This window comes from Panthera onca, chromosome A2, assembly GCF_046562875.1.
Source record: "Panthera onca isolate mPanOnc1 chromosome A2, mPanOnc1 haplotype 2, whole genome shotgun sequence".
In the NCBI taxonomy this organism is placed as follows: domain Eukaryota; kingdom Metazoa; phylum Chordata; class Mammalia; order Carnivora; family Felidae; genus Panthera; species Panthera onca.
In genome coordinates, this window is record NC_138340.1 from 139,884,939 (window position 1) to 139,905,794 (window position 20,856).

A 20,856-nucleotide genomic window follows, 5' to 3' on the forward strand; every position below is an offset into this window, starting at 1 on the left:
TAAAAAACCAAATCATTTTTTTTTCTACAATACTATCAGGATACCAGAGAATGAGCTACTACCCTTTCATATTCTAGGTTTCTAAAACATGAATCTTAAGGATACCAAGTTATTTACTCTTGATAATCCAGGAGCCTACAGCAGAGAAATGAAGTTTCAAAATGAAAATGAAAAATATTTCTGGAAAGGAAGTCAATCTTCAAAGCAAACATTCTGCTATGGTAAAGAAAATGAACCCAAAACTTGTTGAACTACCATCTCTCTGGCATACAATTGTGCTCAGTAAATACTTGAATTTTTGTGGTTTATACCTTGCAGTTATTTGTTCTTCCACAAGATGGCTACTATGCATGAAATAACATTGTTGGTTTTTAATCCCAGAATTTGGCTTTCAGGATAGTAAGGGACTTCAAGGGTACAAATCCCAGAGTTCTTTCAAAACATGGATTCCCTCACCACCACCATTAAAATGATATCTAAACAACAACCGATTCCTTTAGGGAAGAGAAACTCTCTGCTGCCATAAACTGTCTAGGACAGGACCAAGGACAGGAAGGTTGTTTCCCGGTGGCAACACTTTCCTTACAGCTGTCATTCTCTCACAGACTTTTACTTCATGTCATCGCAAAGACAACCTGCGTTCTTCCAAAGGCCATTCCTCAAGCTTTTTAATGGCAGTTAACCCAGTCTTTAAGCTGTGAGGTTAAACATTCTTCAGATGACAGGCCCCCTTACTAACCTGGTGGCTCTCCTCTGCACAAGCTGCCCTTTCCGTGCATGTGTTCTAGTGCATGGCACACATTCCTTCTGGGTCTTTGGTTCAGTTTTTGATCTTCTTTGTGAAGTCTCCTCCAGTTTTATTTTTTTATTACTACTATTATTTTTTTAATTTTGAGAAAGCACAAGTGTGAGCAGGGGAGAGTGGCAGAGGGTGAGAGAGACTATCTTAAGCAGACTCCACACACAGCACACACTCCGACGTGGGGCTCAATCCCATGATCCTGGGATCATGACCTGAGCCAGTATCAAGAATCGGAGGCTCAATGGACTGAGCCACCCAAGGCGCCTCAAAGCTTACTCCATTTAAAACTGCAACTCTGCTTCTGACAGTTCCCATCCTGTTTTCTGTCTGTTCTCCACAGCAATTAAAACTATTTAACATATTACATTTATCCTGGAACTTAATCATGCTAGAAAGCAAGTTCCATCAGGGCAATGGGTTTTGTATGGTTTATTCCTAGACTTCCAAGGCAATCAATATTTGTTGAATGAAATTATCAATGAATCTGCCACATGGGTAAGATGCTCACCATTAACACAAAAAGGAGTAACTCCTGCTACAGAAGCAGTGGTGCTATTCACACAGAAGACGCCAAGCATTTTCAGGTAGCTGCACAGATGTATTTTCAGCTATGCATTTATGGACTCTAAATGGAGTCTCCCTCCAATATTTGTGAGGCTGGTTTTCTGAACCCAAACCCAGGAATTTACCTAATTCCCTTCTGCATTTCATCGATGGTCCCGTTTTAGTAGGTTATTTTCAGACCTACTAAATAGGTGGTATTAGAAACAATCCTTACCCAGTGCATCGACTGCTCTAAGCTCTTTCTGTGTTTTTTTTTTCCCCCCTAACCTTCTACTTTGGAATTCCTAAATTGTCTATAATCTGTTTTTTCACAAATCCCTTGGCAGTGTGATAGTGGTGGTAGAGAAACGAGAACTAGGAGAGGAAAGGAGTAAGCATTTATATGCACAAGTCCTACATAAATCTGATAAGCTGGACCTGTGAAAAATGCCTACTAGGTCTCTTAATACAACAACAGCAACTATGATTTGTGTACTGCTTTAAGATTCACCATTATTTTCATGTATACTATTTCTATCTGATGACAACTATGTGATGCATCCTCTTCTGAAAATAAACTTCCTGAGACAGTAGAGATCCCTAAACTTGAATGTCCATCATAATCAGCTGGAAGACTCGTTGAAACAGGTATTGGTCCCCCTCCCCTCCTCCCCAACTTTTCTGGCTCCATAAAGGTCTAGTGGGGGCTGAGAACCTGCACTTCCAACAGGCTCAAGTGATGCTAACAGTACTGGCCTGAGGACTACTGTTCTGAGATGCTCTGCCTTGGGGGAAAGGATATGAATACAGGTCACCTGATGTATAAAAAAGCATGGTATTCTTTTCAATAGGCAACTGTGCTTATCCCTAAACATGCAAAATGGAGTGTTATCAACTATTAGGGCAATTGTAAAAATTATTTTTAACCCTTTCCAACTTCAAAGGAATAAAGGACTACATAAAACCCCCCAACTAATTGATTTTTTGTATGAGATCAACCCCAGAATCCATACTTTCTAAATGTAAGCAGACATTCCCCTTGAGCTCAACTTTCCCTTCTCAATTAGATACATTTTGCCCACAACCCTCAGCCACCCATGCTCCTGTATCCCTAAATCGTCCGGAGATTTCTCCAGTTATCACTTGGCACCACCCTCTCACCAGCACTCCCAGTATCTTTTAGCTGGGAATTTTCTTCTAAGGCCCAATTCTTGAAGTCCTCAAAACAAGACTCCTCTTAAAAACTGGCTTTTCAAGCTAATTGTAGTGCTGTGGTAAAGGCCAAGAGCTGTGGAACCAGACCAAAGTCCAACACAGATGCTGCCACCTAACAGCTGTTTAACTTTAGGCAAACTGCTTAGCCTCTGTGGGTCTAAGTTTTATCATCTAAAGAATGAGCATACCTCAGAGTTATTGTTAGGGTTAAATGAGTGTCTGCCTGATAAACGCATGGAACAGCATCCTTTCATACCGAAACGGTTATTATCACCACACTACCATCTTAACCACCACTTTTTGAGAGAAAAAGCCATATGGCACTTCCATGGGAATACCATAAAATCAAGGAATCCAAAACAGCAGTATTAAATTTTACATTAGTAAATTACCACTAATATACAAGTCAATGGTGGGTCGTTTTGTTAGTAAATCACCACAATTGACTCCTTTGCACAGATCCTTTCTTTTGCTATGTTCTCATTTAATTCCTACAGACCTATTATTTTCAGCTGTGTAGTGAACATTATTGTAAGTTATGTGGGCTCCTCAAATCCAGCACATTCAAAATGTGAACTCTTCTTCTACCCCAAAAGCCTGATTCACCTATTTTCTACCCCAATGAATAGCACCATTATCACCTAGTGCCCCAGACGGAAATCTAGGAGTCATCCTTGACCCTTCCTCTGCTCCTGCTGACCCTAACCCTTCTATTCTTTATTCACGGTGTTGCTAAACTGAAGATGAAAGTTATGGGTATAAAGCCAGTTCTGAAATCAGTACCAACTTGGTCATTAAAAAATCAGATCAAAAATACAAATCAGCAAATGAAATCAAAGCACATGTTATCTTGAAGGTGAATTCTCTTACTCAATTTCACCTATTATTGCTTTTGTTTACACTTTCTTTTTATCACTCCTGGATTCTTACAACAGCCTCCAGAATTCCTGGTCTTCAAGTTCCTTAATCAAAATTCTACATGATACTAACTTCTTTAGAAAAGACTGTTGTTAAAACAGACTCTTAACTATAGAGAACTGAGGGTTGCTAGAGGTTTGGAGTATGGGATGGGTTAAATGGATGATGGGGATTAACGAAGGTACTTGTGATGAGTACTGGGTATTTTAAGTGATAAATCACTAAATTTTACACCTGAAATATTATACCATGTTAGCTGGAATTTAAATACTTGAAAAAGAAAAAAACAGATTAACAATCCATGATCTGAGGAGCCTAGGTGGCCCAGATGGTTAAGCGTCTGACTCTTGATTTCAGCTCAGGTCATGATCACGGGGTTGTGGGATGGAGCCCTGAGTAGGGCTCATGGCTGACTGCAGAGCCTGCTTGGGATTCTCTCTACCCCTCTTGTGCACTCAACTCTCTTAAAAAATAATAATAACCCATGATCGGGGCGCCTGGGTGGCGCAGTCGGTTAAGCGTCCGACTTCAGCCAGGTCACGATCTCGCAGTCCGCGAGTTCGAGCCCCGCGTCGGGCTCTGGGCTGACGGCTCAGAGCCTGGAGCCTGCTTCCGATTCTGTGTCTCCCTCTCTCTCTGCCCCTCCCCCGTTCATGCTCTGTCTCTCTCTGTCCCAAAAATAAATAAAAAACGTTGAAAAAAAAAAATTAAAAAAAAAAATAATAATAATAATAACAGCCGTAGCAATCTCTTACTCGGCACATCCCCAAAGGCAAGGGAATTAAAAGCAAAAGTGAATTACTGGGACCTTATGAAGATAAAAAGCTTCTGCACAGCAAAGGAAACAACCAACAAAACTAAAAGGCAACCAACGGAATGGGAAAAGATATTTGCAAAGGACACATCGGACAAAGGGCTAGTATCCAAAATCTATAAAGAGCTCATCAAACTCCACACCCGAAAAACAAATAACCCAGTGAAGAAATGGGCAGAAAACATGAATAGACACTTCTCTAAAGAAGACATCCGGATGGCCAACACGCACATGAAAAGATGTTCAACGTCGCTCCTTATCAGGGAAATACAAATCAAAACCACACTCAGATACCACCTCACGCCAGTCAGAGTGGCCAAAATGAAGAAATCAGGAGACTATAGATGCTGGAGAGGATGTGGAGAAACAGGAACCCTCTTGCACTGTTGGTGGGAATGCAAATTGGTGCAGCCGCTCTGGAAAGCAGTGTGGAGGTTCCTCAGAAAATTAAAAATAGACCTACCCTATGACCCAGCAATAGCACTGCTAGGAATTTATCCAAGGGATACAGGAGTACTGATGCATAGGGGCACCTGTACCCCAATGTTTATAGCGGCACTCTCAACAATAGCCAAATTATGGAAAGAGCCTAAATGTCCATCAACTGATGAATGGATAAAGAAATTGTGGTTTATATACACAATGGAATACTACGTGGCAATGAGAAAAAATGAAATATGGCCTTTTGTAGCAACATGGATGGAACTGGAGAGTGTGATGCTAAGTGAAATAAGCCATACAGAGAAAGACAGATACCATATGGTTTCACTCTTATGTGGATCCTGAGAAACATAACAGAAACCCATGGGGGAGGGGAAGGAAAAAAAAAAAAAAAAAAAAGAGGTTAGAGTGGGAGAGAGCCAAAGCATTAGAGACTGTTAAAAACTGAGAACAGACTGAGGGTTGATGGGGGGTGGGAGGGAGGGCAGGGTGGGTGATGGGTATTGAGGAGGGCACCTTTTGGGATGGGCACTGGGTGTTGTATGGAAACCAATTTGACAGTAAATTTCATATATTAAAAAAAATAAAATAAAATAAAAAAAATAAAAAAAATAAATAAAAAAAAAATTAAAAAAAAAAAAAATAATAATAATAATAACCCATGATCTATCAGCATTCTTAAATTCTTACATGATTATTTTACTGCCTGAATTACCAACAATATATTTCTTTGGTGGGGGGAACCACACTGCTGCTCACATCCTTCCCTCCATTAAAATGTGCTTCTTCCCAAATGATAGAGAAGGAAATAACATTTGAAATGGAGCTAAGTGTTCTTGCTTTTCTAGCTGAAATCCATTCCTTCATATTCCCAGAAGCCTTTATCAATTGCTCTTCATGAAATATCACCCTTCATGACTTGCTAGATTTCCACCTCAATATTTTGAGTAAAGTGAAAACAAGTCAATAAGAAGTAAGCAGAAGGTGAAACAAGGAACTTGATTAACATAAAGGCTCTCTGAAAAAGCCCTATGGTAGTGGTTCTCGATCTTGTCTGTTTATTGCAATCAACTGGGTAACTAAAAAAAATTCTGAAGCCAGAGTCCAAAGCACAGATGCTGGGTGCAGTCCGGACATGGAGAATTTTAAGAGCCTTCAGCAGGATTCTGATGTGTAGCCAAGGTCAAGAAGCACTGCTCCATGAGAAACGAAAGAGGGACTTAAGAGAATAAAGAATTTTAAAATTTTTTTATATTTATTTTTAAGACAGAGTGAGCGAGTGTGCACATGTAAGAGCCAACAGGGGAGGGAGACACAGAATCTGAAGCAGGGCCCAGGCTCTGAGTGGTCAGCACAGAGTCCGATGCAGGGTTCGAACTCACAAACTCAGATCATGATGTGAGCCGAAGTAGGATGCTTAACCAACTGAGCCACCTAAGCACCCTGAGAATAAAGAATTTTTAAATTTTTTCTACTGTTTATTTTTGAGACAGAGGGAGGCAGCGCGTGAGTGGGGAGGGGCAGAGAGAGAGGGAGACACAGAATCTGAAACAGGCTCCAGGCTCTGAGCTGTCAGCACAGAGCCTGATGCAGGGCTCAAACCCACAAACTGTGAGATCATGGCCTAAGTTGAAGTCGGACGCTCAACCGAATGAGCCACCCAGGCGCCCTGAGAATAAAGAATTTTTAAACAGAACTAAGTATCTGGTAAAAATCAGTAGAGATGACTCAGACAACCAATCGTCCTGGAAAAAAGTTTAGAAGGCAAGGAATTCAGTGGCATGTGGTAGAACAAAACAAATGGCTGATAGTTGGTTCTAGGCTGCAGCTGGAAAAGAGATGGGCTGGAAAAGAATGGGTACAGGAAACCATAGAATGAGAACAAAGCAAGCAAGGGATGGAAAGGAAAAGTCAAGTGAATTCAAAGAGGCAATTCTGAAAAAGATGCTCTTAGTTGAGTCATTTTCAAAAATGACAGAAGCTGATGGCGGCAACAATGGTGTGTTGTAGAATTGGGAGATGAACACTACAGGTGTAGAGAAGTTTTGAAATCAGGATTACGCTGGTCGTCAACAATGAGGAAAGTTCATGTCAGCAGCTGAAGTCCTCAAGGAACTCTATCTCGGAGGTCTAAGATGACAGCACAACTGTGAAGACTTATAGGTAGAATATCTACAAATAAGGCAGGTTTCTGTGGAGGGACTGTGATGAGGAGCTTTAACACCTGTGCACAGGGAGCAGCTAATCTCAAGTGCATTATTCCCTCCTTTTCTAAAAAAAAAGTACTTGCAGTTTATAAAAACAGGTATTTTTAAGATATTCCTTTTGGTAACTGCAGTAACTCATAATCCGTATTCTTCATCAGTAAGCACTAAACACTTAAAAATGCACCAAACACAAAGCCAAATAAATTCTAAAAGACGGAAACTGGTGCCCATAGTAAATGATGGAGTAAGAACATGGAGTCGCCATTACCCTTCACACAGTAGCCAGGAGTGAATGTTTTTTTCTTTTGTTTTTTTACATCAGTGCTTCTCCAAATTCTGATCCTTTCCTTGATTCCTGTGTGCTACTTCAAAAACCTGAAAGTCTGTAGGAGAAAACATTAACTGTACACAAAACTTAAATACCATCAGAAACACCAGCTCTCAAGCTAAGCCTTTTAAAGTACACATACTATTGTAAATAGTATGGTTGGCCAACATTTCTCTACAGCACAACTACATTACAGTATTTCTATAGCACGAGACAGGGATATAGTTTAGTGTGTCTTGTCATACAAGGAAATGTATAGATAAAATCACCTATTGCATCACCCAATCAGCGGTCAAGTTCAACCAAGTGGTTAAGGCCACTTTCAGTTTAGTAAATAATTAAACCTAATATATCCCAGTAATGAAGCAAAGAAATTACATTTTTATAAGGAACATCAAACCCCCCTATTAGAGGTGGGTGTGGGGAATCAACTACCAGGGAATGCAAAAGTATGTACGAAGAAACACAAGGGAAATGTATCATGACGCTGGTATTAGGAGCAAGACAGTTCCTATCATGGTCCCGTGCCATTATGACAAAATACGTTTACCTCGCTAAGAGAAAATGAGGTAGCCCACAAAATAGGTAAAAATTTACTACAACGAATAATACCTTAAATTTGACACGGCAGCCTTATTTCCAGGTTCTAGTTATTAAACTCAGCAAAAGTGGTTTAACTGATCTGTTTGCAACATTCTAAAGACAAAAATTAAAACTGTTTTGTTCAGACATAAGAAAGAGAAAGCACTAAGTCCTCTGCCTACTGCATGGTAGACAACTCAGCAATGACAGCTCCCGAGCTCACTGACCTTTCCTTCCCCCCCACAAATACAGGTTCTAACACCTTTTAAAGGGTATCCACTGAAAATTCTCAGATCAAGACAATAAGCCCACAGTGTGTTAAATGTCTATCATTAATGAGACACTGAATTATGAAAGTTAATATATGTTAATTTTGTACACATGACAAGTCATGTTTATGGTTGACAATGATGAACCAAAAGGAAAAACCAAGGAGGCACAGGAAGGACTGAAAGAGAACACAATGGCAGTGTGAAAAGCAAATTTAAATGCTAGGTCTATCGTGGAACATGTAACCCATATTTAATTTGCCAGGAGGACACACAGCTGTAATGATTCTAGAACCTAGGATCGGGGGCTGCCAAGATGCATTCACTTCCATAGTTCCAATGATTCTCTTGGGCAACCAGTGGAAGTCACCCTTGACACTCCATGAGCTGCCAGCCCTAGAGACTGAGATGTCAACAGTGGACAGTCTGAGAAAGACAACTTATCCTGGATTTAGCAACAGATTCTAGTAGGAGTGGCTTTTAAATGATCTTCAGTCTCCTGTCTCTTTAAAGTGATCCTTGGTACCTCAAACAAATTTACTCTCCCAGGTAAAAGCAAAAAGATCTGCCCAACAGTGTTTCTGTGAAATCCTCCACAGTATTGGTGCTCTGCAGTTCTTTCAAAGACCAGTTCCTTTGATTAACTGAATCAAACCTCTCCCCGGTTAGGTATAAGAGCCTGTGTAAAGGTGCCTGGGTGACTCAGTCGGTTAGGCATCCAGCTCTTGATTTCAGCTCAGATCATGATCTCAGACTCCTGAGATCAAGTCCTTCATCTGGCTCCATGCCCGGAATGGAGCCTGCTTAAGATTCTCCCTCCCCCTCCACCCCTCCCCCGATAGCACACTCACATTCAAAAATAAAAAGAAGCATGTGTGTACCAAGTCAAGTTTCACCCCTCTACCTGGTCATCTTGGACACATTTTGCTGTGTTCCGATTCTCCCTGGCCTTCAGTGATTGTTTCTCCCTCCTTTAAATAGTTAGAATCAACTGTTGCCCTTCCACCGGCTTCTGAATTCCAGGGTTGTCAGCAATGAACTCAAGAAAATTCCTAACAGATCTCTCTCCAGTGTTGCCAAGAACAAAAAAACCCCACTCTCTTAGTGTTGCACAAGAACTAAAAACCAACTGTCAAGCCGGGAAGAGTTCAAAGCTCCTTGTTAGAACTATATATGTTAAGTTGAAATAATGGATTCTGAGCTGAGAATCAGTTTTCTATTTTGTCAAGGTGATTTAGGATGAAAATTGTCAGGACTAAGTTCCCCTTATTTTGTATGATTGGGATAAACTACCCAGGTTTTCATATTAATATATATTTATGTTACAGAAAAAAAATACTTGTTACTCATCCTTCCACTCAAAACTATGAGTGTCCAGCATTCTGCTAGATCCTGAAAATACAGTGAACAAAATAAACACAAACGCTGTCGTAAGAACATCTACATTGTGATACTTACCTGAAAATAATCTAGCACGTTTTAAATCTTTAATGACAAAACATACTTAGTAAGCTGAAATACATAGGAAATGAATACACCCTAATAAACACCATAGGAATTCTTGACCATTTAAATCTTTCCACAAATCATGAACATGTAATACTTTTCAGCAATATTGGGCACTGAATTATTTGCTGCTCACTGAAAAGTGCTAGTGTTTTACTTTTAAAATTACTATCACCATGCATATGCAGAGCCCATCAAAATGTACTAACAGCTTGAAAACAACTTCTTGTCAAGGGTGAGAGTAATAAAATTCTGTACAGCAAAATTTTCATGCTAAGAATGAAAAACCACAGCACACATTGACTTCAAAAGTAGTATATTGTACTATAAATATAACATCAAAAATATTACTCTTTCTAGCACATAAGATAATTTATGGTTCCCAAACTTAATTGATGGCTTCTGTATAAGGAACATGCGAATATGTGAACAATTTTCTTATCAAGATGGAGCCCAGAATATGTACAAACATTTAGGGGGGGGAAGTTCATTCTTGATTTTAACATGCATGTGTACAAAGAAATAGACATATATACTCAATAGACATGGACAAAAAGTTACATTTAGCAAAGGCAAAAAGGTAAACAAAAAAATCCTGCTAGGCCCTTTTTCTGCTTGACAAACAATGCAGAAAGTTACCAAAGTAACAAGAGGACACAAAAACCACACTTCAAACAAACTGCTTGTCAGTATTAGGACTTGAGTTGACAAACAGGTTTAATCCACTTGCTCAAAGGTCATGCTGTCAAGGTAAAGGGTGAACATCTTCCACTACTGAAGTAAGCTGGCTCTCATTCTGAGGGGGCAGTGGCACTTCCCCCGCTTCCAAAGGGGCCACTTTGTCAGATCCTCTCACAGGAGGAAGTTCACTGTCTGTCTCTTCTTCATCAGGGGACAGGGCATCGGACAATTCATTTGACATGAGAACTTGCAAAGATTCTGTTCCATCTTCAACATCCACCTGAATACCCAAAGCTTTAAGAATGTCACGTTTGCACATGGGGCACGTCCCATGGGCCAGAATCCAGGGGTCAATGCAACTCTTGTGGAAAAAGTGTTTACAAGTGAGAATACGAACTGTATCGTTAGGCTTATAGAGTTCAAAGCAAACTACGCAGCTATCTCCATTTGGACTGATTTCCTCATCCCCCTCTTTCAGAACCCGAAGCTGCAGCTGGCCAAAGGCTTTCTTGAGATCAGTTGTTAACCGCTGCCATCTCCGGTTCTGAATCCTTGCTATCCAAAGTCTCCGAATATGATAAAAGATGAAATATGCTAAAGTAGCAGTTGTGACAATCACAAAAGAGACAAAATAGTGATTCATCCAGATGATGTGTTTCCTCCCCACCTCAACTATGACTGTAACGTGAACTCCCTTCTGAATTAAATGCAAAATCTCCACGCCCTTGAGGTTACCAATCATCACCACAACGATGTCTTCAAATGCCTGATGAGACATGGGAAAAACCTGATTGCCAGTTCCTGGAAAGTTGTAGATGATCACTCCGCCGGCTCCCTTCTCAATGGCCACCTTAATTTTCTGCGTGAAGGTACAACCACCTCGTTCAACAAGTGCAAGCCAGGTCTCTGAGTTCTTCAATCTGCTGAAACTGGTACTGGGATTACATGCATTTTGAGTTTTTCCATCAGGTGGCACGATAACTCCTGCCACTCTCTTCAAAGTGGAGCTTCTTCCAAACACTCCCGTTTCCCCCAACTCTGACAACATCCGATTCCCAACATGAAACGAGATGTTCATGTAAGCAGTCCAGACAGCACTGGCTCTGCAACAATTGTGACTAAGAAGCCAAAGAAAACTGAATTTCATAAGCCAGGAAGAAGCAGTTTTGTTTCTGTAAGTGCTAATCTTGAGTGGATTCATCTCTCTCCCCACCTAGCGACTGAAGAACCAACCCAACAAAAAGATGTGGCTTCCACATCTATGGGCAATCAGTTGAAAATAATAAAATGAGAAAAATCTTCAGGGTGAAAACAAGTTCCACGGTCTTCCGGCATGTTTTTGTAAGAAATTCTTAAAGAGGTCTTAGGAGGTTCAGATGTTTTATTAGAGAGAGGAAGAGAAACCCTTTAGATTGAAAAAAAAAAAAAAAAAATCCCAGTCCCACTAATGTAACTCCAGATACTGTTTACAATTGGGTGATGTGATTATGACATAAAAGATAACACAGCCAATTAGATAAGAGCTTTGAATCTGCTGTCAACTTACTGACTTGAGAGTTTCAAATACTGTTATGGGAGATACCTAGGTTGTAAGATCAAGTCAATCCCTGAGCAACATATTAACAGGTATCACATTAAATCAGAAATATAAAATTCATACCACACACACACCTGAAAGCATATGCAAGAAAGCCACAGCATTATCACTCTTCTTCACAAATCGAGGAAACATGCAACAAAATGGCAAGTTTAAAATAATTAGGAATTAGCATGAAGAACAATTATGTGGTAAAAGCAATGAGCGTTACTACCATTTTTCACTCACGTGATCACAATAGATTTTTTTATTTATCACATAAAGCACTGTACTAAGTTTATTTAACAACTGCTTGCTCAGGTTCATTGGTTTGATTTGGTTTTGATTTTTAAAAGGAGGGTATCCTGTTAGATTACTTTAGCCTCGCTTGTCTCACTCTTACGTTGCCTATCCATAGGGATGACAGCAGTAAAGAACTTTAATCTCTTTTCTCTGCAGACACTGACATCTGTTACTGATCTAACAATATTTTGAGGGAAGAGAGGAAGAGTATAAGGGGAAACAATTCTGTTTAGCAGTCTTCGCATCATTCATCTTTAACAAAAAAGCAACTATTGATTTTAATAAAACATCAAGGTCCCTCATTTATTAATTATATTTATTTTAAATTTTTTTTTAACGTTTATTTATTTTTGAGACAGAGACAGAGCATGAACGGGGGAGGGTCAGAGAGAGAGGGAGACACAGAATCCCAAACAGGCTCCAGGCTCTGAGCTGTCAGCACAGAGCCCGACGCGGGGCTCGAACCCACGGACCGTGAGATCATGACCTGAGCCGAAGTCGGACGCTTCACTGACCGAGCCACCCAGGCGCCCCAAGGTCCCTCATTTAGATTAACACCAACAGCAGTGTTAAAGGTCACAGATGCTTTGAACAAAAAAACATTTGCTAAAATCAAACATTCCTGATAGAAACTGCCCTTCCCCATCCCCACATACACTATCAGTTCTGCCTATATTTTTGCTCCACTTCTATCACTGGCACAAAAGGACTTCATACCAAAGTGACTCGTGGACTAACAAACATGGACAGCCCCTGGTGTAGGGGCATACACTTCCATGAGGGTATCTCTCAGTGGTTCTTATCCACTGGCTAGGAAAGCAAGAATTTTTACCTTGAATACAAATGTCTGTCCTTACAACACAGGATGCTGAGAGACAGTTTTGGCTGGGTCTCACCAGGGCTAAGGGAGCTAGTTGTTCTTATGAAACGTGAGTCAACAAAACTTGAGGCAGGGAAGAAGAACAGGGTCCTACAGGCCCAACCCAAGCGGCATAAGAACAAATACTACTGAGTAAACTTCAGCTCCCAAGAGTGAATTTTCTTTTCCAAAGGCCACTAACCTGATCGTATTTCCATCCAACCCGCTCTTCAAAATGTGTAGTACACAGTGTCTATATCCATAAAGTGCCACCTAAGTTGATACCAATGGTGTAGCATTTCATCCAGAGAGATTTTAGTCAAACACAAAACCCAAATCTTTCAGCCTCTCCATTGTTACACAGAAGTATTTGTGTTTATCTACTCACAATTTTTAAAGGCAGCTGAACAAAATTTCAGCTCCACTCTAGAACTGTGTCAAAATGCCCAAGCAGAAACACACTCACCACCATTTTAAGAAAACAAAAGCACTTTACTAAGGTTAATTCTAGAAGAGAAATCTGCTACCAGAGCTAACTCACTAGGCTAGGCTAACTAGGCTCTGACAAACAAAAGAGATATTTTTTTGTGATGCTGTCCTTAAATGAGGTCTATAATAATTTAAAATATTTTAGTTACCTAACAAGAGGTGTTGTCATCCCAAGCAATTACTTAGAACGCATGATCTACCCAGTGCCTTTGGAAACCAGAGTTCCTATTGATTAACCGTGGAGAATTAAATCAAGGTCTAATTATATAATGATTTTATTTTTTTAAGTAAGCTCCATGCCCAACTTGGGGCCTGAACTCACAACTCTGAGATTAAGAGTTACATGCTCTATTGGCTGAGCCATCCAGGCATCCCTATAATGAAATTTATTTAATAGAGATTTTAGGTATCAAAAACAGAGTGTTATGCTAAGTGAAATAAGTCATACAGAGAAAGACAGATACCATATGTTTTCACTCTTATGTGGATCCTGAGAAATTTAACAGAAGACCAAGACCATGGAATAGGGGAAGGAAAAAAAAAAAAAAAGAGAGAGAGAGAGAGAGAGAGAGAGAGAGAGAGAGAGAGCCAAACCATAAGAGACTCTTAAAAACTGAGAATAAACTGAGGGTTGATGGGGGGTGGGAGGGAGGGGAAAGTGGGTGACAGGCATTGAGGAGGGCACCTGTTGGGGATGAGCACTGGGTGTTGTATGGAAACCAATTTGACAATTAATTTCATCATTAAAAAACCCATAGAAATAATAAAATGAATCTAAAAAAGAAACTTTAAAATATCATGCCTAATTCTCTATAGCCTCAACACCAAAATCATTTTAATTTGAAGATAAAACTAATTTGCTTTTAAACATATACTGATGTTCTTATTTGGATAAAGACAAAAAAGTCTAACAACTTAATAGAAAAACAACAAGTTCAAATAGCTGGCATGATATGGAGTTTTATTTTAAAAACGCAACTTTCATCCTCTTCAGTGCTTAGGTAGAGGAGATGGAGTTTCTCTCTACATAAAGTATTACGTGAAAATTCACTTAATTTTAACCTTTGGGAAGACTCAGTTATATCTTCAGAAGATTGTCTGGGTTGAAGTTTTCAGAATGTCACACTTGCACATGGGGCATGTCCTGTGTGCTAAAAGCCAGGGGTCAATGCACGTCTTATGGAAAAAATGTTTGCAAGTTAAAATACGTACTACATCTTGGGGTTTGTAGATGTCAAAGCAAACAACACAACTGTCTTCGTTTGGATCTAGTTCCTTATCCCCCTCCTTGAGCACTCGCAGTTGAAGCTGACCGATAGCTTTCTTCACATCTGCTTTCATCTGTCTTCGCCTCCTGGTGGAAGAATTGGGCACCCTAGGTCTCCAAGCACAGTACAAGAAAAGGTAGGCAACTGTGGCAGCCAGGAAGGTAAAGAGAGACATGACATAATGGCTCAGCCATGGCATGTGCATTCTTCCCACCTCAATGATGATCGTCACGTAGACTCCTTTCTGAATCAAATGCAAAAGTTCCATGCCTTTCAAGTTGCCTATCATTACTGCAACTATATTTTCCGTTCCCTGGTGAGACATGGGAAATACTTTGTTACCCGTACCTGGATAGTTATAGATGATCACCCCATTTGCTCCCTTCTCTGCTGCCACGTTGATTTTATGTGTAAAAGTACAGCCCCCCCGTTCAATGAGGGCCAACCAAGAGTCTGCTTGTTCAGGTCTGCTGAAGTTGGTCATAGGATTACAAGCATTCTGATTCCATCCTTCAGGAAGTACCGCCACACCAGACACCCTTTCCAAAGGAGAATGATTTCCGAACACGCCACTCTCTCCTAATTCAGATATAATCCGATTTCCCACCTGAAATGTTATATTCAGGTGGGCTGTCCAAATGGCTTTTCCTTTTGAGCCAGAAAGGCTAAGTAGTAGAAAGATGCTAAGCCGCAATAGTTGAGATGAAACAGAACTATGAGTTGAAGGAGTAATTCTAAGTAGGCTCATTCCTCCATTTGCCTCTTAACTGACAAACAAAAAACAAAACATCAGTTGTAAAAAAAAAAAATAGCAAAGAAGCTAACTTCAATTGTTGGCAGTAGATAATTAAAGCACATAAATGGAAAAAAGTCTGTGTTGATCAGAGGTATGTTCCTCCTTCCAGCATTTTTATTTTTGGTAGATTATCTTTCTTGTAATGAAACAGAACAAGAGTTGTTATTAGTACAATGTGATTTCAAGCAAATTATGACTTCCTCATGGAGATATTGTGACATCAGAGGTAGTTAAGCCAATCCAGGAGTTGATATTAGTGCACTGCATACTGAAATTCTATTGGCCAAAAGACCACCAAGCAAGGACTCATGGTATCTAACAATTTGGATAAACTGTAAAGCAATAAACAGGCAAGTTTTTGTTTTTAAGCCCGGAGTTTCTTTCTTAGTTCTGGATAGAGTGAAAACTGCCTAATACCACTCTATATTCATTGTTTTTCTGCCTGTTAAGCAAAGTAGAAATCATTCATGTATTCGTGCATGTGGCTGGCCAGTCACCAGTTCTCATGCATGGTTCATGCTACCCAATATGCTAATCTATGGGCAGCAGGAACAAATCATTTCTACTCTCTTTCAAAATTAAATGCTTATCTCAGATTCAACATGAGGATAATAAACATGTTGTAAGCCTGATACATTGCCAACTCACAAGGCAAATTCAACTTTTCACTAAAATTGCTACTAAGAATCTATGTGCTAGGCAAACACTAAGCATGGATCATACATTGGAGGCAAAAACAGGCACCTACTGTGTGGAGCTTACTACCTAGCGCAGACAGATTTATATATGTGTATATATATATATATATATATATATATATATATATATTTATATTTATACATAAATAAATATATATATATAAATATAAAAAATCTATATTATATATATAAATATATATTTGTTTTTGAGAAGAGAGAGAGCGAGCGCAAGCAGGGAAGGGACAGAGAGAGAGGGAGACACAGAATCTGAAGCAGGCTCTAGGCTGAGCTGATGCACAGAGCCTGAGGCGGGGCTCAAACTCATGAATGGTGAGATCATGACCTGAACCGAAGTCGGATGCTTAACCAACTGAGCCATTCAGGCACCCCTAGTGAGGACACATCTTAAACACACACACAAACACATAGCTGCAAGTTGATAGGGTCGCTGAAAGGAAAACATTCTATCCGAAGAATATAAAAGGACACAAATTTGATTAGAGGTCCAAGGCATTGCTCCCCAAGGAAGCAGTACGTACTACCACTAAGACTTGAAAGATAAATCAGAATTACCTAAGCTGAGAATAGTATTTCAGGCAGAGGAAATGGCAGTTTCAAGACCCTAACACAGGAAAGAACACAGCAAATGAAAGGATCTGAAGCAATGTCTGTTTGGCAAAACAGGAGAAGAGAGGGCAAAAGGTAATGAGGGAGGAGGGCAAACAGCAATCAGCGTGCAGGGTTGTAAATGTTACACCAGGATTTTGAATTAGGTCCCAAGGACAAAAGAAACACATCAAAGGGTTGCAAGGTGGGGAGGTGGACTTATAAACATTTCAAGATGTAGACACGTTATCAAGCACACTCTGACTGTCTCATGCGGGGAGCGGGTTGGAGGAGAAGAGTGGTGAGGGGAGCTTAGGTAGACGGTGGCTTGGACTCCTGAAATAGTAGTAAACATGCAGAGGCACAGACAAGTCAGTCACTTCAAAGGTTGAATTAACAGATCTGGTAACTGGAAGGGTAGTAGCAGGTGGAGGAAAGGAGGACCACAATGGCCACAAATCACTCTGTTAGTTTATTGCTGCAAACCGTGGCATCTTTACTGCTTTAAAGATCCTTTAATGCTTATTTGCCCTAATTTTAAATCTCACCTGAAGTCTGTTTCAAAGATTCAATAAACAGGCAACACTCAAACATTTATCATTTTCATTATATAGAATGTAGCCTATGCCCCAGGCATACTGTAACGCCCTCGGGATACAAAAGGGACAAAAAAAAATTTGAGGCATGTTGACAATTTTGCCGTTTTGACAAAAGCATTTAGTTGTACTCCTTGTAATATTTAATATTCACTTACAAAAATAAAATTGGAAACCATGAAACTTGTCTCATCATTCAGTTCACATCTGGACTACTGTGAAGACACACAGAACGTGGAGTCTTCCTAGCTTCAAATCATGTCAAGCGCTGGCCCATTAACATTGACCAGGTGAAGCCTTACTAGGAAGACCATTTACATCATCACATTAGGTGCTGTAGGATTACTTAACATTTGGATTTTAAGAAGTAATTCTCTAAGTCATGGGACTAAAAGGCACGGTGTAAGCAACATAGTCAGTCGTATTGTGACAGCATTGTAGGGTGACAGATGGCAGCTACCACACTTGTGGGCCGAACATCACGTATAAACTTGTCCAATCACTATGCATATACCTGAAAATATGTAACACTGTGTGTCAACTACACCTGGAAAACACACAACTGGAGTAGAATTTCAAACACAAATTCCTTCTTTCTATTAAAAAAAAAAATCACTAAGTTGTGGAGACCTAACGCACAGCCTGGTGACTACAGTAAAGAACGCTGTATACTCAACATTTGCCAAAAAAGTAGATCTCAAGTGTCCTCATCACACACACAAATGGAAACTATGTGAGGGGATGGATAGGTTAACTAGTTTGTGATCGATTTCAAAACATACACGTACCAAAGCATCACATTGTACACCTTACACACGTATAATTTTTGTCCATTTGTCAATACCTCAGTAAATCTGGTTAAAAAATTCTAACTTTGTTTTGGTTTGCTAATTCTTAAGGGTAAACAGTTTAAACAGGAACTATATTCTGACTCAGTAACACATCTCAAATCTCAAGGTCATGTGGTTGAAAAATGATTTGAAAATTTTACCAATTCATTGTTATTTTTCTCACTACGAGGTAAGGGGATTAAGGCAATGATAGAACTCGCTGGAGTCCCAGAATACATGCAACTATAAGAAACAACTGTTTACCTCCAACACAGTGGTTTCCAAATAGGGGACAATTTTCCCTTCCAGGGGATATTTGGCTGTTTCTGAAGACATTTTCGACTGCCACAATGACAGAATACTATTGGCATGTACTGGTAGAGGCCAGGGATGCTTTTAAAAATTCCAAAGTGCACATGGATAGCCCAGTTAAATAATTATCTGGTCCAAAATGTCAATGCTGAGGCTAATAAACTAATAAAACAGGCTTGTGAGGAAGGAACCAACACAAAACTTACTTCTCCATGGGATATCTGAGCTCTTATCATAAATTAAGCTTTTATAATTGCCAATATATCAATAACGATCCCCTTTACTGGTGCTCTCCCACCAAAGGAAAAAGGTACAAACTGCCACATGAGTGAACACAGCAGCTACAGGCTCTAAATTCCTTTTACCCAAAGGAATGATATTTAAATAATCATTAACCACAACAAACATGTAATACACACTATACACTGACAAGGGCTACAGCCTGTATCACAAGGAACACAACACGGTCCCTTTATTAAGGAGGTCATCATCTAGGTAGTAGAAAAGTGTTATGTACAAATCAGAAATAGGCATCTCTGTATCTTAACTTTCAGGTTCCACCTAAAATGTTAAGAAGGTTATAATTTTCATTACTCAAATTTCCAGAAATCTCCACCCTGATGACAGAAATAGCCAAATGCATTCACTCAGCATTGCCCACATAGTATCTGTAAGATACAGGCAATACTGAAGAAACTTTAATAAATGATTTCACAAGTCACAGTATCCAGGGCTATGATATTTGAGATCTCTAAGAATCCACAAAACACACTGGATTCACTTAAAGTTTGAAAACTATGTAAGTTTTCTGCCAGTAACTAAATGCATAATAGGATTTGGCAAGAACAGAATATTAAAAGGCAGAATTACATCAACTTAAAATTATATATTTTATTGTAAATTAAGTTCTCATAATGTATTTTCTCATTTTCTCTCATAAGTTAATCACTACTCTCACATATTCTCAGACATATGCAATAAAAAATTTTTTAATATACAAATGCTTTCTCCTCAATATTCTTGAACACAGGAGTTCTGAATATGCTTAAATGAAAGACAATAAATTTTTTAAATAACATGAAGTTGGGAATTACCTGGACAGTCAAGTACTATGTACTAGAACAGGTACAGATACATGAAAACCCCAAAATTTACTCAGGCTCTTCATTATTCCTTATATTAACCAATTTAATGACTTTCAAAGTCATTAAAGGCTCTGGTAATTAAGTATATTAGACACTTGTTTTTTCTCTGTACATGTGAAGTTTTTGGCTTTTTCGGGGGAAGGTCTGAGAGAGCATGTGCATAAGCAGGGGGAGGGTCACAGAAAGGGGTACAGTGCTCATAGGAGCAAGCTCGATGTGGGGGCTCGGACTCACAAACCATGAGATCATGACCTGAGCTGAAGACCAACAGTACCACACAGGTGCCCCCAAAGCAGACACATTTTAAATCACCACATGACCAACCACCATTTCTTCACTAATGTAAGCCAGGATTACTATTTCTATTTACTGGCATGCCTAACAGATGCAGGAGGAAAGTTTAGTTAGTGTAGGAGCTCCAAAGCTCCAAGAAGCCACCATGACATGGAGGATGGGGAATGCTCACCTTACTCACTTAACAGTGCTGGCTCAAAAGAGCTTGTGTGAATGAGTAGTTAGCATGGTCAGGTTTTATCACACTTGAATGAATACTTTCCACTGTTTTAGTCTGGCCTTCAAAAGCATTCCCATAGTGTAGAACTTTGCAATAGCATCGTTATCTAATCTCCCATCACCTTGGATTTATTCTGTTGCCAGAGCAACCTATAGACAAAAAGTAATGAAGTTTCCAATGGCATTCCTTTTTTTGCTTAAAACTTTAGATGGCTTGCTCTATTCAAAGGATAACACCCAAGCGGCCAAGAATGAAATACAAGCCTCTCCAGCTTGGTCCTCTTTGCTTTCATCTGGTCTCATTTTCTACAATTATCAATCCTGAAATTTATCTTCAATTCAAACAGCTTATAGTTTCCTGCACTCGTATTGCGGCAGTCACTATAGAAGACCTTACACAGGCTTTATGCCTTCTAATAAGCGGGTTTGTTCCTATGGTAGGTACACTGATTGCAAACGACACCAATTACTTCCCTCCCTCTAATGACAGCCCTTACAATGTGGCTTAGAGCAGTTCCTTCCATCAGGAGGTGGATCTATTTCTACACCCTTTGAACTT

General features: G+C 39.6%; 3 protein-coding genes across 9 annotated transcripts in view; all 3 read right to left on the reverse strand.

Moving 5' to 3' along the window:
* Window positions 1-20,856, reverse strand: part of CADPS2 (calcium dependent secretion activator 2) — a 667,593-nt gene that overhangs the window by 358,361 nt on the left and 288,376 nt on the right. Inside the window, exon 1 of one of the 7 annotated variants that reach the window (XM_081795065.1) lies at window positions 13,247-13,305. The exons of the other annotated variants lie outside the window; for them this stretch is intronic. The gene's annotated coding sequence lies outside the window, so the exon portion shown is untranslated. Of the gene's footprint in view, window positions 1-13,246; window positions 13,306-20,856 lie in introns of those variants that run through there. 7 annotated transcript variants of the gene reach the window in all.
* On the reverse strand, window positions 10,318-11,748 carry RNF133 (ring finger protein 133). Its single transcript, XM_060632995.3, has one exon. It carries the CDS (start codon window positions 11,505-11,507, stop codon window positions 10,371-10,373), a length of 1,137 nt encoding a protein of 378 aa, XP_060488978.1. The 5' UTR covers window positions 11,508-11,748; the 3' UTR covers window positions 10,318-10,370.
* Window positions 14,474-15,773, reverse strand: RNF148 (ring finger protein 148). Its single transcript, XM_060632996.3, has one exon. The coding sequence runs from the start codon at window positions 15,547-15,549 to the stop codon at window positions 14,620-14,622; it is 930 nt and encodes a 309-aa protein (XP_060488979.1). The 5' UTR covers window positions 15,550-15,773; the 3' UTR covers window positions 14,474-14,619.